At 39.0% G+C, this 23,660-nt stretch overlaps 3 protein-coding genes across 3 annotated transcripts in view; all 3 read left to right on the top strand.

The window, feature by feature from the left end:
- LOC122450481 (fatty acid desaturase 2-like protein FADS2B) overlaps positions 1–23,660 on the top strand; it is a 914,319-nt gene that overhangs the window by 454,625 nt on the left and 436,034 nt on the right. The window lies entirely within an intron of this gene.
- LOC122449979 (olfactory receptor 5M8-like) lies at positions 755–1,699 on the top strand. The gene has a single exon (XM_043482116.1). The coding sequence runs from the start codon at positions 755–757 to the stop codon at positions 1,697–1,699; it is 945 nt and encodes a 314-aa protein (XP_043338051.1).
- LOC122450521 (olfactory receptor 5M8-like) lies at positions 16,236–17,173 on the top strand. The gene is given in 2 exon segments (XM_043482897.1): positions 16,236–16,740; positions 16,743–17,173. Coding segments are annotated over 2 exon segments (936 nt in total).

Below are 23,660 nucleotides of genomic sequence, written 5' to 3'. Positions count from 1 at the left end.
GAGAGAATTTTCATCACTGCCAACTCCAAGCAGTGGGAAACTCTCTATAAAATATCCTAATGGGATGCTAATGGCTGGAGAATTTAAAAGCTGGCCAACTGTCAGAATATAATTACGTATGTATTTTTTAACAAAGTGAAGGAAAATTCCAGCTATTCACCTAGAAAGTTCTCATTCTATCGAGTCTGAAAAAGTTGGAAAGCATAAAACTTGCCCAACTCAATTATTTTGTATTCTCCAGTAAGCAATTGATTATGTGAAAATTATCCAAAAAGAATTAGGTCTTTTGGGAAAATATTGTCCTTTGATACCATACTCTTTTCTCTTTTTAAACTCTTTCTCACCTGTTTATATAATTAGATATAAAGATAAACAAACTTGACTGTGATATTTGAAGATGGTTATGCACATAAAACATATTTTTCAAGCAGAAAGACTAGGGCAGAAAAAGAGAAGGAGAAAGTGGATAAAGAAACAAGTGAGAGAAGCACAATTAGTAGGGAAGTGAAAAATAGGGAAATAAAACATAATGGAGGGCCATGTCAAAAATGGAAGAGATTCTTTGAATACCACAAGATTTCAGTGCCAGACTGAGATTGTGTTTAGTGAGAATGAGCAAGAGTTGAAATGGTGTAATAAAAAAGAGAAGGAAAATAAATTGGTGAGAAAGTCATTAGTGACATAGTAATATTAATTTTTCCACTTTATTGTAATCCAATATAAATGTAAAGGTCAATATCTCATGGATGAAATTATGAGAAGAAACTTCACCCCAGAGACTGAGTTCATTCTCCTTGGACTAACTAGTACCCAGGAATTGCAGATTTTCTTCTTTGCTCTGTTTTTCACCATTTATATGGTCACAGTGGCAGGAAATCTTGGCATGATTGTCCTCATCAGGGTCAATGCCCGCCTCCACACCCCCATGTACTTTTTCCTGAGCCATTTATCCTTTGTAGATCTGTGTTTCTCTTCCAATGTGACTCCAAAGATGTTGGGAATTTTCTTATCAGAGAGGAAAACCATTTCTTATACAGCTTGTACGGTTCAGTGTTACTTTTTTATTGCCTTGGTCCATGTAGAGATCTACACCCTGGCTGTCATGGCCTTTGATCGGAACATGGCCATTTGCAATCCCCTGCTTTATGGCAGCAAAATGTCTAAGAGTGTGTGCACATCCCTCATCACGGTGCCTTATGTATATGGAGCGCTCACTGGGCTGATGGAGACCATGTGGACCTACAACCTAGCCTTCTGTGGTCGCAATGAAATTAATCACTTCTACTATGCTGACCCACCGCTGATTAAGCTGGCTTGTTCCAACACCTATAACAAAGAATTGTCCATGTTTGTTGTGGCTGGTTTTAACTTCACTTGTTCTCTCCTCATCATCCTCATTTCTTACATCTACATTTTTCCTGCCACGTTGAGGATTCGTTCCACAGAAGGCAGGCGCAAAGCTTTCTCTACCTGTGGCTCCCATCTGACAGCTGTCTCCATCTTCTACACAACTCTTTTCTTCATGCATCTTAGACCCCCTTCAGAGGAGTCCGTGCAGCAGGGGAGAATGGTGGCTGTGTGTTACACCACCGTGATCCCCATGATGAACCCCGTGATCCACAGTCTGAGGAACAAGGATGTGAAAGAAGCTTTGATGAAAGAACTGCTCAGCAGGAAACTGCTTTCTATTAATAAATGAATTCAGTGCTAATGTTCTTAAGACTTTTTATTTTCTATAGACAATGACTTCTTCCTACTGCTTAGTTCAGTAATTTGTCCAAATATATATCCACTTCTTGAAGAGATGGGGGAAATTTCCATGGAGAAAATCTTGCTAAAATATATTTGAGTATCCATGTCAATAGACAAGAATCTTGAATTCTCCAAGAAACCTTTGCTTGCCCAGACCCAAAAGTAAGAACTCATACATTGAGGAATCAATGTCAGTGAAAAAGTTAGTTTATATCTTGGAGAATAAAAATATTAATCCTAGAATAGTATTTTCTTTTGGGAAGGAATTGGTCATTGTTTTAGACTGTCTCTTAATGGTGATTTACTATAAAATGTAGGTGATAACTTTCAAAATTTATTTCTGCTCAACTTTACTAAATAAGCATGCCTTCCTTACCACTGGAAATGAACACTTGAACTTTCAAAAAGGGGAAAATGCCCTCCTAACCTTGCCTGAGTTCTTTTGACTATGATTAAGTTTACACAGATACATAAAGAGGAGAGAGAAAAAAAAAAACTCATATGTGCAGAGATCTCACCCAAAGTGACAAAAGCAAATTGTTTATTTATCAGTTCCAGACAAAGACAATTATTTGTGAATATTTTACAAAACAAAGGGACTCCTGCTTGGGGTTGTGATCTAATGAAAGTCACAGCTGGTTTACAGTTTTTTTAACTTGAATTCTCTAACTCTGGTGATAAGGATGATTTCTATCTTCTTGGTATTCAGAAGTTACCCTCACAGGTGAGATTCATTTTCCACCTTTGAGGAAAAGTGGAGGGCTAGAATGTGTTTTTAATTATTTTTCAATAGGTGTTTCTCAAGTAAATTTAATTCAAAATAATCAATAAGCCATTGCAGTTTATCTTGCTGTGACCTTTTCTGAACCTTCATGAACTCATTCAGTCAATAGTATGTCTCAATCCTTTACACTTATCCATCAGCTCAGCACTATACCCTGCTCCCATCAGCACTCCCTTTAGCCTGAAACACACAAGAGACATGGTCTTCAGAAAATCACACTTTTCTCCCATGATCTATATCTGGCTCCCCCCCATCTCTGCCTTGGGACTTTTGGGGGGAGGGGGGAACAAGATTAATTGGGCGAGTGTTACCTAAAAGTCTATGTAAAGAAATATACGTAGATATGCATAGCTCCCTTGGACTTGAGGCATCAAATTCTAATTTCTCCTACAGAAACCCCCGATAAGGAAATGCCAATCCACTCCAGTATTTTTGCCTGGAGAATTTCATGGACAGAGGACCCTGGTGAGCTACAGTCCATGTGATCGCAAAGAAGTGGGACACGGCTGAGGAATTAACTCACACACACACAGAGATAAAATGTGACTTGATAGTCAGTCCAGTTTAGTCACTCAGTCGTGTCTGACTTTTTGCGACCCCATGGTCTGCAGCACGCCAGGCTTCCCTGTCCATCATCAACTCCCAGAGATTGCTCAGACTCATGTGTATCAAGTCGGTGACGCCATCCAATCATCTCATCCTCTGTTGCCCTCTTCTCCTCCCGCATTCAATCTTTCCCAGCATCAGGGTTTTTTCAGATGAATCAGCTCTTTGCATCAGGTGGCCAAAGTATTGGAGTTTCAGTTTCTGCATGTCCTTCCAATGACTTTTCAGGACGGATCTCCTTTAGGATGGACTGGTTGGATCTTCTTGCAGTCCAAGGGACTCTCAGGAGTCTTCCCCAACACCACAGTTCAAAAGCATCAATTCTTTGGCATTCAGTTTTCTTGATAATACACATGTCTAAAACTATTAGATCAACCCATGTTGCAAAAATCATATCTATAATAATATAATATAATAGCATAATTTATTATATATAACAATAATAATAATACTTCACATTTGAATGGTGGTGGTGGTGGTTTAGTCGCTAAGTCATGTCCAACTCTTGTGACCCCATGGACTGTAGCCCACCAGGCTCTTCTGTCCATGGGATTTTCCAGGCAAGAATACTGGAGTGGATTGCCATTTCCTTCTCCAGGGGATCTTCCTGACCCAGGAATCGAACCCAGGAATTGAACCCAGGTCTCCTGCATTGCAGGCAGATTCTTTACCTACTGAGCTATGAGGGAAGCAAACCACACAGTCCTTTACCTTATCTCACTTTGTTTCACAGAATATTAAGAGTAGAAAATACTTATTTTCAATGGAAACCCCATGGAAATGAAATTATTTTTCCTGTTTAGAGGCAAAGATACTGCAATTCAAATCTCATAGTGATGAGAGTTAGTCAAATCGAGCACTACCACTTCCAAGAATGTAGACTTGTGTTTTATACATGTTGAGGCCAACGGGTTGCCTTAAGGTAACCTAGACTTTAAATATAATCATCTGATGGAATATAAGAGGCCAGTTATAAGGTTCACACAAAGCAAGAAGCTAGAATAGACATTAAATTGAGGAAATTAAGATTGCTGTAGGACTATAACCTCTACAGAGATATAGAGTCAACAATAACAACAGCAACAACAAAATCAAAGTAACTTACTTAGGCTTTGACTAATGGACAAACTAAAGATAATCTATTATGGAAACCCCCCCCAAAAAAAAAATGTCAATTCATTTTTCATTTTGGGTTTAGATTTAAAATGCCTTCATGAACTGTCAAATTCATTTGAAATGAATTTAAGGTGTTCCTAGTTTAGAATAAGCTTTGTGGGACTGAAAAAACATAAATATCAGACAGAGAAAAGAATTATCAACCATTCAAATATGAAGGAACTTCCATAGATAAAGTCCTTGTTCATGCGAATTTCCAGAAAAATAGAAAAAGGAAAAAAAAAAAGAAGGTTACTCAACTTCAGATATTGAATTTACATTATACAAGTTATTAAAAAATACATTTAATATTTGAAAGAAATAAAGGTTAACATTAAAGCCATGGGACTATAAAGATTAAAATGGACAACTAGAACTTGTGAAGAAACTTCTTAACTACAACTGAGTACAGGGTAAACAAGGGTTTTCCTGGTGACTCAGAAGGCAAAGAATCTGCTTACAATGCAAGAGACCCAGGTTCAATCCCTGGGTTGGGAAGATCCCCTGGAGAAGGAAATGGTAACCCACTCCCATATCCTTGCTGGAGAATTCCATGGACAGAAGATCCTGGTGAGCTACAGTCCATAGGGTCACAAAGAGTCAGATATGACTGAGAGATTAACATTTAGCACAAGGAAAACAAAATCCATGAATGAGAACAAACTTGTGACTGCTTGTGACTGCTGCTGGTGCTGCTAAGTCCCTTCAGTCGTGTCCGACTCCGTGAGACCCTGTAGACGGCAGCCCACCCAGGCCTTCTGTCCACAGGATTCTCCTGGCAAGAGCACTGGAGTGGGCTGCCATTTCCTTCTCCAAACTTGTGACTAAATATACATAAATACAGACCATATGGAACAACAGTATAAATGTGGCTAGCTCAAAGAAAGAATTGTTTACTGAAAATAATAACAAATTATAAAGACAGAGGAAGAGATGATAACTAAACGGTCTTTATTTTGCATTTTTAAAGCAGAACAAACATTGCATGTCTTCAGAGTTTATTAAGCTTAGTGTGGGTGTTAGAATAACAAACGATACTAGTGAAAGACCAAACATAGTATAGTTTGCAAAAACATCAGAAGGTATATTAATAGACAATCCCTGTATAGTGCTGCTTATATGCCAAAGAATCATCAACATATATTTTACAGATATTTTCCCCAGATATTTATAGATATTATGTCAATGATCATTGGAACAACTGAGACAGGTGATGTTATTGTCTCAGATTTGTACTTGGGAAAACCTGAAACAACCATCTATTAAATGACTTGCCACAGGTTACAGGTATTAAGTGGCAGAGCTGGAAATATTAATGTGATTTAAGTCTAGTTCATTATAGAATGTTAGAATATTACCCAAGTAATTCATGGAAGTGAATGAAAAAAAGCAAATCATGAACAGGTTCTCACCAAAGATATATTCAAGAAACCAAGTAACATGTCAGTTCATTTCAGTTTAGTTGCTCAGTTGTGTCTGACTTTTTGCGACCTCATGGACTGCAGCACGCCAGGCTTCCCTGTCCATCAACAACTCCCGGAGCTTACTCAAACTCACATCCATCAAGTTGGTGATGTCATCCAACCATTTCATCCTCTGTTGTCCTCTTCTCCACCTGGCTTCAATCTTTTCCAGCATCGGGTCTTTTAAAATTAGTCTGTTCTTTGCATCAGGTGGCCAAAGTATTGGAGTTTCATCTTCAGCATCAGGTCTTCCAATGACTACTCAGGACTGATTTCCTTTATGAAGGACTGGCTGTGTCTCCTTGCAGTCCAAGGTACCCTCAAGAGTCTTCTCCAATACCACAGTTCAAAAGAATCAGTTCTTCCACAAGTAACATGGCACATATCCTCAAATTCAATGGTGATTTGTTCAGTTCAGTTCAGTTCAGTTGCTCAGTCATGTCCAACTCTTTGCGACCCCATGAATTGCAGCACACCAGGCCTCCGTGTCCATCACAAACTTCTGAAGTTTACTCAAACTCATGCCCATCGAGTCAGGGATGCCATACAGCCATCTCATCCTCTGTCGCCCCCTTCTCCACCTGCCCCCAATCCCTCCAAGCAACAGGGTCTTTTCCAGTGAGTCAAGGCTTTTCATGAGGTTGCCAAAGTATTGAGTTTCAGCTTCAGCATCAGTCCTTCCAATGAACACCCAGGACTTATCTCCTTCAGGACGGACTGTTTGGATCCCCTTGCAGTCCAAGGGATTCTCAAGAGTCTTTTCCAACACCACAGTTCAAAAGCATCAATTTTTCAGTGCTCAGCTTTCTTCACAGTCCAACTCTCACATCCATACATGACCACTGGAAAAACGATAGCATTGACCAGACAGACCTCTGTTGGCAAAGTAATGTCTCTGCTTTTTAATATACTGTCTAGGTTGGTCATAACTTTCCTTCCAAGGAGTAAGCGTCTTTTAATTTCATGGCTGCGATCACCATCTGCAGTGATTTTGGAACCCAAAAAAAATAAAGTCTGACACTGTTTCCACTGTCTCCCCATCTATTTCCCATGAGGTGATGGGACCAGATGCCATGATCTAAGTTTTCTGAATGTTGAGCTTTTTCACTCTCCTCTTTCACTTTCATCAAGAGGCTTTTTAGTTCCTCTTCACTCTCTGCCATAAGGGTGGTGTCATCTGCATATCTGAGGTTATTGATATTTCTCCTGGCAATCTTGATTCCAGCTTGTGCTTCTTCCAGCCCAGCGTTTCTCATGATGTACTCTGCATGTAAGTTAAATAAGCAGGGTGACAATATACAGCCTTGATGTACTCCTTTTCCTATTTGGAACCAGTCTGTTGTTCCATATCCAGTTCTAACTGTTGCTTCCTGACCTGCATACAGGTTTCTCAAGAGGCAGGTCAGGTGGTCTGGTATTCCCATCTCCTTCAGAATTTTCCACAGTTTATTGTGATCCACATAGTCGAAGGCTTTGGCATAGTCAATAAAGCAGAAATGGATGTTTTTCTGGAACTCTGTTGCTTCTTCGATGATTCAGAGGATATTGTCAATTTGATCTATGGTTCCTCTGCCTTTTCTAAAACCAGCTTGAACATCTGGAAGTTCTCTGTTCACGTATTGTTGAAGCCTGGCTAGGAGAATTTTGAGCATTACTTTACTAGTGTGTGAGATGAGTGCAATTGTGCAGTAGTTTGAGCATTCTTGGGGATTGCCTTTCTTTGGGATTGGAATGAAAATGGACCTTTTTTTCTAGTTTTGTGGCCACTGCTGAGTTTTCCAAATTTGCTGGCATATTGAATGCAGCACTTTCACAGCATCATCTTTCAGGATTTGAAATAGCTCAACTGGAATTCCATCATATCCACTAGCTTTGTTCGTAGTGATGCTTTCTAAGGCCCACTTGACTTCACATTCCAAGATGTCTGGCTCTAGGTGAGTGATCACACCATTGTGATTATCTGGGTCATGAAGATCTTTTTTGCACAGTTCTTCTGTGTATTCTTACCACCTCTTCTTAATATCTTCTGCTTCTGTTAGGTTCAGACCATTTCTGTCTTTTATAGAGCCCATTTTTGCATGAAATGTTCCCTTGTTATCTCTAATTTTCTTGAAGAGGCCTCTAGTCTTTCCCATTCTGTTGTTTTCCTTTATTTCTTTGCATTGATCGCTGAGGAAGGCTTTCTTATCTCTCCTTGCTATTCTTTGGAACTCTGCATTCAAATGGGAATATCTTTCCTTTTCTCCTTTGTTTTTCTCTTCTCTTCTCTTTACAGCTATTTGTAAGGCCTCCTCAGACAACCATTGTGCCTTTTTGCATTTCTTTTCCATGGGGATGGTCTTGCTCCCTGTCTCCTATACAATGTCATGAACCTCTGTCCATAGTTCATCAGGCACTCTGTCTGTCAGATCTGGTCCCTTAAATCTATTTCTCACTTCTACTGTATAGTCATAAGGGATTTGATTTAGGTCATACCTGAATGGTCTAGTGGTTAACCCTACTCTCTTCAGTTTAAGTCTGAATATGGCAATAAGGAGTTCATGATCTGAGCCACAGTCAGCTCCCGGTCTTGTTTTGGCTGACTGTATAGAGCTTCTCCATCTTTGGCTGAAAAGAATATAATCAATCTGATTTCGGCGTTGACCATCTGGTGATGTCCATGGGTAGAGTCTTCTCTTGTGTTGCTGGAAGAGGGGGTTTGCTATGACCAGTACATTCTCTTGGCAAAACTCTATTAGCCTTTGCCCTGCTTCATTCCATACTCCAAGGCCAAATTTACCTGTTACTCTAGGTGTTTCTTGACTTCCTACTTTTGCATTCCAGTCCCCCTATAATGAAAAGGACATCTTTTTTGGGTGTTAGTTCTAAAAGGTCTTGTAGGTCTTCATAGAACCGTTCAACCTCAGCTTCTTCAGCATTACTGGTTGGGGCATAGGCTTGGATTACCATGATAATAAATTGTTTGCCTTGGAAATGAACAGAGATCATTCTGTCGTTTTTGAGATTACATCCAAGTACTGCATTTAGGACTCTTTTGTTGACAATGATGGCTACTCCATTTCTTCTAAGGGATTCCTGCCCACAGTAGTAGATATAATGGTCATCTGAGTTAAATTCACCCATTCCAGTCCATTTTAGTTCGCTGATTCCTTAGCATGTCGACATTCACTCTTGCCATCTCCTGGTTGACCACTTCCAATTTGCCTGATTCATGGACCTAACTTTCCAGGTTTCTATGCAATATTGCTCTTTACAGCATCAGACTTTGCTTCCATCACCAGTCTCATCCACAACTGGGCATTGTTTTTGCTTTGGTTCCATCCTTTCATTCTTTCTGGAGTTATTTCTCCACTGATCTCCAGTAGCATATTGGGCACCTACCGACCTGGGGAGTCTCTCTTTCAGAATCCTATCATTTTGCCTTCTCATACGGTTCATGGGATTCTTAAGGCAAGAATACTGAAGTGGTTTGCCATTCCCTTCTCCAGTGGACCACATTCTGTCAGACCTCTCCACCATGACCCGACTGTCTTGGGTGCCCCACACAGCATGGCTTAGTTTCATTGAGTTAGACAAGACTGTGGTCCTGTGATAAAGTTGGCTAGTTTTCTGTGATTATGGTTTTAGTGTGTCTGTCCTCTGATGCCCTCTTGCGACACCTACCATCTTACTTGAGTTTCTCTTACCTTCGATGTGGGGTATCTTGTTTAGGGAAAGGCAAATTAAAACTATAACTATAACATATTTGTAAGTAAGTAAGTGTTAGTTGCTCAGTCGTGCCTGACTCTTTGTGACCCCATGGACTGCAGCCCACCAGTCTCCTCTGTCCATGCGATTTTCCAGGCAAGGATACTGGAGTGGGTTGCCATTTCCTTCTCCAGGGGATCTTACCAACCCAGGGATCGAACCCGGGTCTCCTGTACTGCAGGCCAATTCTTTACTGACTGAGCTACACACAAACCTAGCATACAAAAATTTTTTAAAACATCTTGTAATGTTAATATTGGTGAGACCATGAAACAAAACTACTTATATACCATTAGTGGGTATGTAATTCATATAACCAGTTTGTGAAACTATTTGGCAGTATCAGTTTAAGCAGAATATATACCTAATCTGTAAACCAGCAATTCTATCCAAAATTCTAACAAACAGAAGTGCATGGATATATTCATATAGAGACAGGAGCAAGAAGGTATTTTGTAATAGCTATATCAGGAAGCACTCAAGATATTTCTCAAAAATAGGAAGAATACAGAAGTCTAGGTACAGTCATGTAATGGATACTATGTTGCTGTTGTTCAGTCTCTCAGTTGTGTTTGATTCTTTGTGACCCCATGGACTGCACCACGCCAGGCTTCCCTGTCCTTCACTATCTCCTGGAGTTTGCTCAAATTCATGTCTGTTGAGTAGGAGATGGGTGGTCAAAGTATTGGAGCTTCAGCTTTAGCAACAGTCCTTTCAGTGAATATTCAGGGTTGATTTCCCCTAGAATTGACTGGTTTGATGGTCTTGCAGTTCAAAAGACTCAGCACCACAGTTTGAAAACATCAGTTCTTTGGTGCTCAACCTTCTTTATGGTCCAATTCTCACATCCATACATGACTACTACAAAAACAAAACAAACAAAAAGAAACAACAACATAGCTTTAACTATACAGACCTCTGTCAGAAAAGTGATGTCTCTGATTTTTAATATGCTAGCTAGATTTGTCATAGCTTTCCTTCCAAGGAGCAAGTCTCTTTTAATTTCATGGCTGCAGTCATCATCCACAGTGATTTTGAAGCCCAAGAAAATAAAATATCACTCCTTCCACTTTTTCCCCTTCTATTTGCCATGAAGTGATGGGACTTCCCATGTAGAACTAGTGGTAAAGTACCTGCCTGCCAATGCAGGAGACATAAAAGATACAAAAGATGCTGGTTCGATCCCCAGGTCCAGAAGATCTCTTGGAGGAGGGCATAGCAACCCACTCCATTATTCTTGCCAGGAGAATTGCCATAGACAGAGAAGCCTGGCATGCTACAGTCCAAGTGGTCACAAGGAATAGGACATGACTGAAGTGACTGAGCATGCATGAACAATGGGACCGATGTCATGATCTTAGTGTTTTGAATATTGAGTCTTAAGCTAGCTTTTTCACTCTCTTCTTTCACCCTAATCAAGACGCTCTTTAGCTCCTCTTCACTTTCTGCCATAAGAGAGGCCATCATCTGCATATTTGAGGTTGTTAATATGTCTCCCAGCAATCTTGATTCCAGCTTGTGATTCATCCAGCTCAGCATTTCTTATGATGTATACTGCATATAAGTTAAATAAACAGGCTGACAATATACAACCTTGACACATTCATTTCCCAATTTTGAACCAGTCTGTTATTCCATTTCCGGTTTCAACTGTTGCTTCTTGACAGACATACAGGTTTCTCAGAAAATAGGTAAGGTGGTCTGGTATTCGCATTTCTTTAAGATTTTCGGCAGTTTGTTGTGATCCACAGAGTCAAAGGTTTTAGTGTAGTCAGTGAAGCAGAAGTAGATTTTTTTTGGAACACCTTTGCTTTCTCCATGATTCAATGAATGTTGTCAATTTGATCTCTACACCTACAGTAGTAATACAAGAACCATTGCTATTTAGATGTGGGGGCTTTAGGGTAGTGAATAGGTCACTGAGGCTTGGCTTTGCCCTAATGAACTGAATTAGTGCCTGCACATGCTTAGTTGTGTCTGACTCTGTGACCCCATGGACTGTAACCCGCCAGGCTTCTCTGTCCATGTGGTTCTCCAGGCAAGAATACTGGAGTGGGTTGTCATTTCCTCATCCAGGGGACATTCACTATGCAAGGATCAAGCTCAGGTCTCCTGCATTGCAGGAAGATTCTATTTTCTGAGCTACTAGGGAAGCCTATGAACTGGATTACTGCCCTCATAAAAGAGCCCAGGGCAATCCCTTGCCCCATGTGATGTACAACAAAAAGACCTATATGATCCACAGCAAAAGATAGCCATCTATGAGCCAGAAAGAATGCTTTCATCAGAACCCAATCCAATCTTAGACTTTCAGCTTTCAGAACAGTGATAAATAAATGTCAGGTGTTGATAAGTCATTTGCTTATGCTTGTCCAAACAAGCTAAAACAATCATTAACATAATGTTCAGATATCAACAGAATTTTCACCAAAAGGCTATACACGAAAGAATATGTTCTGTTTGATTCCACTTATGCAAAATTCAGAAAAAGACACAAACTATGTAGAGTGCCAAAAATAAAGATTCATCTAACTTGAGGGATACTGACTCAGGAGATGCGAAGTTTGTCTGACGCAGTATTGTTCTTCTACTTGGTTTAGAGGTTTGGTCATAAAGGCATTTTTGCTTTGTAAAAATTCAATAAGCTGTAAACTTATGTTACATGCACATTTTGAATGTGTACTATAAAGGTTTGAAATATATTAAACATGCTACTACTCTTCAAAGAAGCAAAGCTTCCTTTGAATATGAAAGCAGTCTCTTTGTCTGCAGAAGGAAGAACGTAGTTTGCAGTCTCTTTGTCTGCAGAAGGAAGAACGTAGTTTGTGAGGGCTGCTCTAACTAAGTACCACGGACTGGGTGGCTTAAACCAAAGAGACTGATTTCCTTCTAGTCTGGAGAATGGTAATTCAAGATCAAAGTGTTAGTGGGGTTGGTTTCATTCTGAAGCTTCTGTCTGGCTTATAGACGCCCACCATCTCCTGTGTCTGTCACAGTCTTTCCTGTGTGTATTTTTGTGTCCTAATCTTCTTTTTTAAAAAAGATACCAGTCATCTTGGGTTAGGATGCACTCATCTGAACCCATCACGATTTAATTTCCTCTTTGAAAACTATATCTACAAATTCAATCATATTCAGAAGTACTGGGAGTCAAGATTTCGATAGATATTAAATAAACTATTCAACCCATAACCCAAAGTGAGATGGTAATAGGTTGTGGCACAAAGTTATGATAACTGTGTGGAAAACATTGTGCTAAACTGGATTAAGCAAATATTACAGGTAACAGAATATGGCATGAGTATCGATGGTAGACATCAATATTATGATGTGGACTTCCCAATGAATGAAGAAAAATATTGACACTGAATCTAAAAAAACAAAAGAAAACACTAGAAATTAGTTGGGTCCCATGGCAAATCTGCATTGTACCCAGTTGTTATTTCTCCAGAGAACTCATTTAGGGAAAAACATTATCTAACAAAGTAATTACTTAATGCTCACCTATATATGTAATCTCTTAGGAATATGTTATCAATCTACAAATAATATAAGTTCAGCCTGCATTATTGAGCAGAAGAGCCATGACATTGATATTCTTTCTAAAGATGGCTCTTCCTCCATAGGTATGTAGACTTCTGTATTATACATTTATTTATAACCATCAAAACTCTACTTTCTTATATGGACAATCATGTGCATTGCCAAAACTAGAAAACTAGACTTAATGATTCATAAAAGACAAGATGGAAAAAGGAAATGCCAATGACCAGAAAAATGTGGATATTTACTATTTTAGGTACTGTTACTTATAAAGTGTATTAAGTCATTTAGGTGGATAATAAGGAAATTTAAATATATTGAATGCCATTTTCTATGATTCTTTATTTAATGACTAATAGCTACCTTTTATTGAGGACTAGCCAGTCCGTGGAGGTACAAAGTGTCAGAAATGACTGAGTATGCACACATACACAGACATGTATGGAGAACATTATTTTCCATATTGCATACTTTATATTGTATAATCCTCAAAATAGCCCTACACATATAAGTAATCCATTTTGAGGGGAAAAAAAAAAAAAAGATGAAGCCTAGAAATATTAAGAAACAGTGTCCTGAGTGCTTCGATCAAAATTGCTAAAGCCAGAATGGGAAATTCAACAAGTTGACTCCACAGCCCATGTTTTTACCAGTCATTTCTATGGCACATACATTATTTCCTTCTGTGCTAAACCTGAGAACTATAATACTGGACATTTTTCTGATGGACAGAATACTATTGGTTGGTTTGAGAGTTAAATGAGGTATTATTTAAACATGCTTAGATCAGAACTTGGCCTATAAGATACCTTGATCTCAGTGCTTTATAAATATTCACTTGTTTAATCCTCAAACCCACCCTACAGCGTCCTGTTCCTCATTAGATATGGATTTAAAACTTGGGCTCCTATGATTAAATGGAAGTAGATCCAAATGTACTTTGATTTTGAGAAATAGAATACCACGTGCCCTATCAGCAAACCAAGGATGTCACTGTCACTGGTGGTTTGCAGTCCTACAAGGGTGAGACCGTGAGCCCTGAGGAAGCCAGGAAGGAAAGAAAGACTATCTGACATCTAGCAGCCGTCAGCGGAGAAGGCAATGCACCCCACCCCAGTGCTCTTGCCTGGAAAATCCCACGGATGGAGGAGCCTGGTGGGCTGCTAAGAGTCCATGGGGTCGCTAAGAGTCGGACACGACTGAGCGACTTCACTTTCACTTTTCACTTTCATGCATTGGAGAAGGAAATGGCAACCAGCTCCAGTGTTCTTGCCTGGAGAATCCCATGGATGCCAGAGCCTGGTGGGCTGCTGTCTATGGGGTCGCACAGAGACGGACACAACGAAGCGACTTAGCAGCAGTGGCAGTAGCAGCAGCAGCAGCCGTCAGAGGGCTTCCGGGATAGATCAGACTGTAAAGAATCTGCCTGAAATGTGGGAGACCGGGGTTTGATCCCTGGGCTGGGAAGATCCCTGGAGAAGGGCATGGCAACCCCCTCCAGTATTCTTGCCTGGAGAATTCCTTGGACAGAGGAGCCTGGCGGGCTATAGTCCATGGGGTCGCAAAGAGCTGAACATGACCAAGTGACTGACACTATAACGCTAGCAGCTGTCAGACTGTAGCCACCACAGATGGTGATCCCTGAGGACACTCAGGGTTTGAAAACGCAGGATACTGGCCCCAAATAGCTGAGAAGGATGTCAAAGGAATGGTTTCAGTGAGCCCAGATTCTTGCACATCCCCATACAAAGAAAAGTGATAAATTCTGAAACTTTTCTTAACTGTAAACTCTTATTCCTACTACCTGCCCTTCATTGCAAAACATTCTATCTACCCTAGATCACCCACTATTCTCCTCTGAGCAATTTTCTCAAGGTAACTTGGGAGGCTGCCTCCTGGGTTTGGAATCCTAAATATTTCTGCCCAATAAAACATAAATCTCAACTTTTAGGTTGTGCATATATAGATTCAAAGATTCACTTTCTGTATCATGTTCTTAGTGAATATAGATGAACTCTACATAGAAAAGCAAATGCTCATCTTTTAGCCGTTATTATTAATATGCGCTTTTGTTATTTTATTTCTTGCAACAACGGAAGTCACCTGTAGGTATCTTAAGCACAAGCAAACTGTTCTGGAAAGGCATGTCGTATTCCAAGTCAATGTGCTGCCATAATACCAGGCTTAGAGAGCAACCCAGGCAGTTTGGAGGCTAGGCAGCTCAGACTTCATAGAGTCAGTCTTCTTTTGCTGAATCAATCTGATCATTAATGTTCACTGCAGTCAATGAAATGCAAAAACATTTTGTGCGCCTTGCGACACTAATTTACTCCGTAAGATATATAGGAGCAAGCATCTGATTTCAGCCTATTCCTCTATGAATCAGGACTCTTGGCCCTCAGATGTCACAGTGCAGAAGTGAGAGACCAGGAGGATGGGATTTCCGTCAATGCCAACTCCATGCAGTGGGAAATTCTCTGCAAAAGAATCCTAGCAGGGTTCTACTGGTAGGAGAATCTAAAAGCTGGCCAACAGCCGAAATGCAATTATGGGTATATTGTTGAAAAAGTGAAGACAAAAGTTCCAGTCCCTCACCTAGAAGGTCCCTATGCTATTGAGTCTGAAAAGGTTGGAAAGCATCAAACTTGTTCAGTTTAATTATTTTGGATTCTCCAATAAGGAACTGGTTAGGTAAACTTATCTAAAATGTATAAGGTCATTTGGGAAAATATTTCCTTTGATCCTCCATCTTTTTTTTTCCTTTTAAACTCTCATATCTTTATATAATTGGAGATAAAAATGAGTAAACCTGAGGGTGATATCTGGGATCAAGTATGCACACGAAGTATGTTTTGCAAATAAAAGACCAGGGCCAAGAAAGACAAGGAGAAATTGGAGAAAGAAAACAGTGAATAAATCCTAATTAGATAGGAAATGAAAAATAAGGAAATAGAAAGTAGAGAGCTATGTCAAAAAAGAAAGAGCTGCCTTGAATACCACTAGATTCCAGTCCCAGGCTGAGATTATGTTTACTTAGAATGAACACAAGTTGAAATAGAGTGAAAAAAAATGCTGAGAAGGAAAAGAAATTAGTAAGAAGGTCATGAGTGACATAGTAATATTTATTTTTCATTTTCCTGTTATCCAATATAAATACACAGATCTCTCATCTCATGGAGCAAATTATGAGAAGAAACATCACTTCAGTGACTGAGTTCATTCTCCTTGGACTGACCAATTGCCTGGAATTGCAGATTCTCTTCTTTGTGCTGTTTTTGGCCATTTACATAGCCACGGTGGCAGGGAATTTGGGCATGATTGTCCTCATCCAGATTAATGCCCGGCTCCACACCCCCATGTACTTTTTCCTGAGCCATTTATCCTTTGTAGATCTGTGCTTCTCGTCCAGTGTGACTCCCAACATGCTAGCAATTTTCTTATCAGAGAAGAAAACCATTACTTATTCTGCTTGTCTGGTGCAGTGTTATTTGTTTATTGCCTTGGTCCATGTGGAGATCAATATCCTGGCTGTCATGGCCTTTGATCAGTACATGGCCATTTGCAATCCCCTGCTTTATAGCAGCAGAATGTCCAAGAGTGTGTGCGCATCCCTCATCACGGTACCTTATGCATATGGAGCGCTCACTGGGCTGATGGAGACCATGTGGACCTACAACCTAGTCTTCTGTGCCCTAATGAAATTAATCACTTCTACTGTGCTGACCCACCGCTGATTAAGCTGGCTTGTTCTGACACCTACAACAAAGAACTGTCCATGTTTGTTGTGGCTGGATGTAACCTTTCCTTTTCTCTTCTCATCATGCTGATTTCTTACCTCTATATTTTTCCTGCTATCCTGAGGATTCGATCCACAGAAGGCAGGCGCAAAGCTTTCTCTACCTGTGGCTCCCATCTGACAGCTGTCACCATCTTCTACACAACTCTTTTCTTCATGCATCTTAGACCCCCTTCAGAGGAGTCCGTGCAGCAGGGGAAAATGGTGGCTGTGTGTTACACCACAGTGATCCCCATGTTGAACCCCGTGATCTACAGTCTGAGGAACAAAGATGTGAAAGAAGCTTTGATGAAAGAACTGTTCAGCGGGAAACTGCTTTCTAAGTAAACAGAGTGCTAATTTTATTATTTTTATTTTCTATATCCAATGACTTTTCTTAGTCCAGTAATAATTTGTCCAAATGTATATCTTTATCTTGGGGGACATTTCCACGAAGGAAGTTGGACTAAAAAGAAATCTGAGAACCCATGTCATTGGACAGGGATTTTGAATCCTTCAACAAAGCTTTGCTTACCCCGATCCAAATGTAAAGACCTTTTTGTGGTTAGTTGCTAAATTGTGTCCAGCTCTGCAACCCCAAGGACAGCAAGCTGCCAGGCTCCTCTGCCATTTCCAGGCAAGGATACTGGAGTGGGTTGCCATTTCTTTCTGCCAAAGAACTGTATAGAGAAGGATAAATATCAGTGGAAAATCCAGTTTACACCTTGGAGAATAAAACCATTAACACTTCCTTTTTTGGAAGAAATGAGTCACATAGCTTTAGACTGTCTCTTATTGGGGAAAAATTGCTTTATTTTTTTTTTCTTCCTCTTTTATTGAGATATAATTGACATACAGAACTGTATAAGTTTAAGGTGAACAGCATAATTTGATTTACATATTTCATGAAATTATCACAATAAGTTTAGTGAAAATCCATCATCTCATACAGATGGATTAAACAGAAGATGTAAACATATTTAAAAAGAAAAAATTAAATAGAAAAAAAATTGTTTTCTTGTGACGAGAACTCTTAGGATTTACTCTCTTAATAACTTTGATATATACAGCAATGTTGATTATATTTATCATGTTGTACATTGCACCCTTAGCAATTGTTAATATTTATCTTATAACTGAAAGTTTGTTCCTTTTGACTACCTTCATCCAACTTCCCCTCTCTCCATCTCTCACCTCTGGCAATGGTAAGTCTGATCTCTTTCTATTAATTGGTTTTATTTAACCTTAAAATTCACCTTACCTATTTTGAAAAATAAATCAGTACTAAACTTCCAGTCGCCTCTCTTGACTCATAAAAATTTACATAAAGTATGTTTTAAAATTTTTTATTTCTTTACATCAATTGTCTGTAGATGACAAGATGCTTCTCAGAACACTGTAGTTGAATGTATATTTAGAAAACCCCAATGTTCATCACAGCACTGTTTATAATTGCCAGGACATGGAAGCAACCTAGATGCCCATCAGCAGATGAATGGATAAGGAATTTATGGTACATATACACAATGGAATATTACTCAGCCATTATAAAGAATTCATTTGAATCAGTTCAAATGAGATAGATGAAACTGGAGCCCATTATACAGAGTGAAGTAAGCCAGAAAGATAAAGACCAATACAGTATACTAACACATATATATGGAATTTAAAAAGATGGTAATGATAACCCAATATGCAAAACAGAAAAAGAGACACAGATGTATAGAACAGACTTTTGGACTCAGTGGGAGAAGGCGAGGGTGGGATGTTCTGAGAGAACAGCATTGAAACAAGAATACTATCAAGGGTGAAACAGATCACCAGCCCAGGTTGGATGCATGAGACAAGTGCTCGGGGCTGGTGCACTGGGAAGACCCAGAGGGATGGGATGGGGAGGGAGGCAGGAAGGGGGATCGGGATGGGGAACACATGTAAATCCATGGCTGATTCATGTCAATGTATGGCAAAAACCACTACAATATTGAAAAATTGCTTTAAAATGTAATTAGTGCATTGTAAAAAACTTATTTCAACTCAGCTTTATTAAGTATGCCTTCCTTAGCACTGAAAGCCAGCACTTGAACTGTCAGAGAGGGGAAAATTTCCCCCCATTTCCCTTGATTTTTTCTTTTTTTCTGGTCACATAAGTAAACTGACACAAGACAGAGGGAAAAAATTAATTCATACGCACTGAGGTCTCAAAGAAATGAGACGCCCAAAGTAACCAAAGCAAACTGTTTCTATATCAGTTTTAGACAGAGACCTAATTATTTGTGTAAATTTAACAAAACAAAGGGACTTTTGCTCAGGGTAATGAACTAATCAAAAATAATAGTTTTTAAATGCAGCTTTCTTACTCTTGAATTCTCTACCCCTGTTGATAAGGACACTTTCTCTCCTCATGGTGTAAGGAGGATATTTTCACATGGGATATTTCCTTCCTATTTTTGAGGAGAAAAGGAGGTTCAGACTTTTTTTTAACATATATTTTTTCATTACCTATTTTGCCAGTAACCTTGATTCAAAATAATCAATATATCCTGTGATATATCTTGGGATGAACTTCTCTAAGCCCATAAGTCTCATCCCTTTTTATTTACCTGTCAACGTTGTTCTTTTGTCGATTTGCAGGTCTAGGTTTACAGTGGTTTCATGAGCTGTCAAATTACAAGCCAAAAAGTGAATTTAAAGGGATCCTAGTTTAGAAGAAGCTTCATGGGACTGAAACAAACAAACACAAATGCAGGACAGAACGATCAAATATCAATCAGTTCAGTTCAGTCGCTCAGTCGTGTCCGACTCTTTGTGACCCCATGAATTGCAGCACACCAGGCCTCCCTGTCCATCACCAACTCCCGGAGTTTACTCAAACTCATGTCCATCGAGTCGGTGATGCCATCCAGCCATCTCATCCTCTGTCGTCCCCTTCTCCTCCTGCCCCCAATCCCTCCCAGCATCAGGGTCTTTTCCAGTGAGTCAACTCTTCGCATCAGGTGGCCAAAGTATTGGAGTTTCAGCTTCAGCATCAGTCCTTCAATGAACACCCAGGACTGACCTCATTTAGGATGGACGGGTTGGATCTCCTTGCAGTCCAAGGGACTCTCAGGAATCTTCTCCAACACCACAGTTCAAAAGCATCAATTTTTCAGAGCTCAGCTTTCTTCACAGTCCAACTCTCACATCCATACATGACCAGTGGAAAAACCATAGCCTTGACTAGATGGATGTTTGTTGGCAAAGTAATGTCTTTGCTTTTTAATATGCTATCTAGGTTGGTCATAACTTTCCTTCCAAGGAGTAAGTGTCTTTTAATTTCATGGCTGCAGTTACCATCTGCAGTGATTTTGGAACCAAAAAAAAAAAAAAGTCTGACACTGCTTCCACTGTTTCCCCATCTATTTCTCATGAAGTCAACTATCAAACTTAAAAGACCTTCCACAGATAAAGTCCCTGTTCATGCAAATTTGCAAGAAAATACAGGTGAATACTCTCAACATCACATATTAGAGTTACATGATGCAAATTATAAAAAAAAAAATAAAAAATAAAAAAAAAACACTTAACAGTTAAAAGAAATAAAGGTTAATATTGAAACTACAGGCCTATAAAGATTAAAAGGAACGACTAGAACTTGCAAAGAAACTATCTAGAAGAGTACAAGGAAAATAAGCTTCCATGAATGAGAACTAACTTGTGACTAAACATGCATAAAATCAGACTATATAGAGCAAAAGTATGTAACTTGTGGGTTCAAAAGATAGAATTGACTTATTGCTAAACAAATTATAAAGAGGGAGGAAGAAATGATAGCTAAAAGGATTTTTAATCAGCAATTTTAAGGCAAAAAAAAAAACACATTGGGTAACTTCAAGGTTAATTAAGTTTAGTGCAGTTGTTAAAATACCAATGTTATTAGTAAACCACCAAACATAGAGTCTATTTTGCAAGTAATTAGAAGATTAATAAATAAAAAATATATAGTGTTAACTATTTACCAAATAATAATCAACAGGTATTTTACATTTTTTTCCAGATATTTATAGGTGTGCTGTCAATAGTCATTGGAACAGCTGAGACAGGTGATGTTATTGTCTCAGTTTTTTACTTCGGAAAACCTGAAACAGTGCCATGAAGTGACTTGCCTGATTACAAAGGGAGTGAGTGGTAGAACTGGGAAACGTGTTACTTGACTCTAATTCATTACAGTGCATTAGACAATTCCTCAATTAATCCACAACTGCATGAAAAAATGAATAACAGGTTATGAACAGGAAGGTTCTGAACAAAAATTTTCAAAGAATGAAGTAACATGTCACATGTGTTCAACTTCAGGAGTGATTAGGGAAATGCAAATTATTAAGTTAGTTGTATCTATACATATAACCCAGCATAGAAAAAATTGTAATAACACACCTTATAAGATTAAATACTGGTGAAACTATGAAACAACAGAAGTCACAAGGGCTTGCCTTTAGCCTCATGAAATGGATCTGTGCTCCTCTAGTAAATCTAGGAGAACCACCTTGCCTTCTATCATGTGAGGACACTGCAAAAAGACTGCCACCTATGATCCAGGAAGCAGGCTCTCATCAGAACCCAACTTGAACTTAGACATCCTGCTTCCAGTCAATGAGGAATAAATTTCATTTGTTTACAAGACACTTTTTTATGGTATTTTTTTTATTAAACCATCCAAACAAAGTAAAACAATCACCTGCATAATGTCCAGATATCAACATAGTGTTCCACAAAATATTTTGCATAGAAGCCAATGTATTCTTTGATTCCAGTTATGTGAAATTCAGAAACAGACACATTAATAATAGCATTAAAAGTGAGAATATAGTTAACTTGAAGGATAGTGAGTGCAAAAAGAGGTGAGGAGCATGTCTCATGTAGGGTTAGTCTCTTTGATTCAGATATTTGATCTTACAGGTATATTTATTTTGTAAAAAAGCCACTAACCTGTCCAGCTATGTTTTGTGTACATTTTCTATGTGTGTATTAAACTTTGTTATGAAAGTTACTTAAAAACAATTAAAAATAAAGCTAGTATCCTAAGAAGGAAAGCTTCATCCCATTATCAAAACATTCTGTCTGTCTACAGAACACAGGGTATATTAATTTGCTAGTGCTGCCATTAACAAAGCATGACAGACTAGATGCTGAGACAAGAGAGATTGATTTCCTTCCAGTTTGGAGGCTGAAAATTCAAGGTCAAAGTGTCAGCAAGGATAGTTATTTCTGAAGCTTCTGTCTGGCTTGTAGATGGCTGTCATTCCCCTGGCTCAGCATTCAGGTTTTCCTCTGAGCATTTCCATGACCTGATCTCCTGTCATCTTGAGTTGGGACCCACTCATATGAACTCATGACACTTTAATTTCGTCTTTGAAGACTCTATCTCCAAATTCACTCCTATGCTTAGGTACTGGGGATCAAGACTTCAATATATGGGTTTTAAAGAGACATGATACATCCCATAACACAAAGTGAGGTGGCTATAAACTGTGACACAAAGTCATGTGAATGGTGTGGAGGAAATTCAGCTAATATATAGGAAACAGAAGGTATGACCATCCATGGATAGTTATCAGTGTCATGGTGTGGACTTCCCAATGACTGAAGAAAAATATTGAGACTGACCATAAGGAAGAAAAACACTAGACAGTGGTGTGAGACCTTTTGATGGTATTTCAAGGGGCTCTGAGGAGCTCCAGTCCTATATGCCTCAGCACAGAACAAATTCAATTAGAGGCAAAATGATAGATAAGATGTGATTTATTAGAATAAGACATGTGAGAATTAAAAACAGGCAGATGATATGGCTCTGTGTCCTGAGAACTTAGTGGGCTACCGTTTTACAATGGAAAGAAAAGTGGAGATGGGGAAAAGGCCACTTTCTTACTCATTCTTAAGTAGATATTATGTTTCCAACTTCAGTTCCTCTTCCAGTTTGGGCAGGGATATTTTCTTGTCCCTACTTGGTCAAGCTGGGACAGTCATGACACTAAGGAGAATGTATGTTAGGTCTCAGTACAATGAGGGCATTTCATTTTGAAATGCAACTTTTCCATGAATTGTTATTTTTTAGTGTGTGTGCAGAGAGCATGTACTAGGAGTCATTAACTTACCAAGCTCCCTGGGTAGGATGTGGTCTCATGCCATCGTTTTTTTATTATTTGGGGGCATATCCTATGATTATGAAGAACAATTTGTTGCTAAGCAAGTCTGCTTGGTTTTGTAGTTAAGAAAACCTGTTTTCAAGTTTAATTAGGTCACATTTGTTTATTTTTGCTTTTATTTCCATTACTCTGGGAGGTGGGTCATAGAGAATTCTGCTGTGATTTATGTCAGAGAATGTTTTGCCTATATTTTCCCCAGGAGTTTTATAATTTCTGGTCTTACATTTAGATCTTTAATCCATTTTGAGTTTATTTTTGTGTATGGTGTTAGAAAGTGTTCTAGTTTCATTCTTTTACAATTGGTTAACCTGTTTTCCCAGCACCACTTGTTAAAGAGATAATATTTTCTCCATTATATATTTTTGCCTCCTTTGTCAAAGATAAGGTGTCCATAGGTGCATAGATTTATCTCTGGGCTTTCTATTTTGTTCCATTGATCTCTATGTCTGTCTTTGTGCCAGTACCAACTGTCTTGATAACTGTAGCTTTGTAGTATAGCCTGAAGTCAGGCAGGTTGATTCTTCCAGTTCCATTCTTCTTTCGCAAGATTGCTCTGGCTATCAGGATGGGAGAAAATAATAGCAAATGAAGCAACTGACAAATAATTAATCTAAAAAATATAGAAGCAGCTCCTGCAACTCAATTCCAGAAAA

The sequence above is a fragment of the Cervus canadensis genome, chromosome 11, assembly GCF_019320065.1.
Source record: "Cervus canadensis isolate Bull #8, Minnesota chromosome 11, ASM1932006v1, whole genome shotgun sequence".
Taxonomy (NCBI): Eukaryota; Metazoa; Chordata; class Mammalia; order Artiodactyla; family Cervidae; genus Cervus; species Cervus canadensis.
Note: the sequence above shows the minus strand (reverse complement) of the source record. Positions and strands in the feature narration are given on the sequence as shown.

Bases quoted from the DNA above. Each gene is read 5' to 3' on its own strand.
- LOC122449979 (XM_043482116.1), top strand. From the start codon at position 755: ATGAGAAGAAACTTCACCCCAGAGACTGAGTTCATTCTCCTTGGACTA.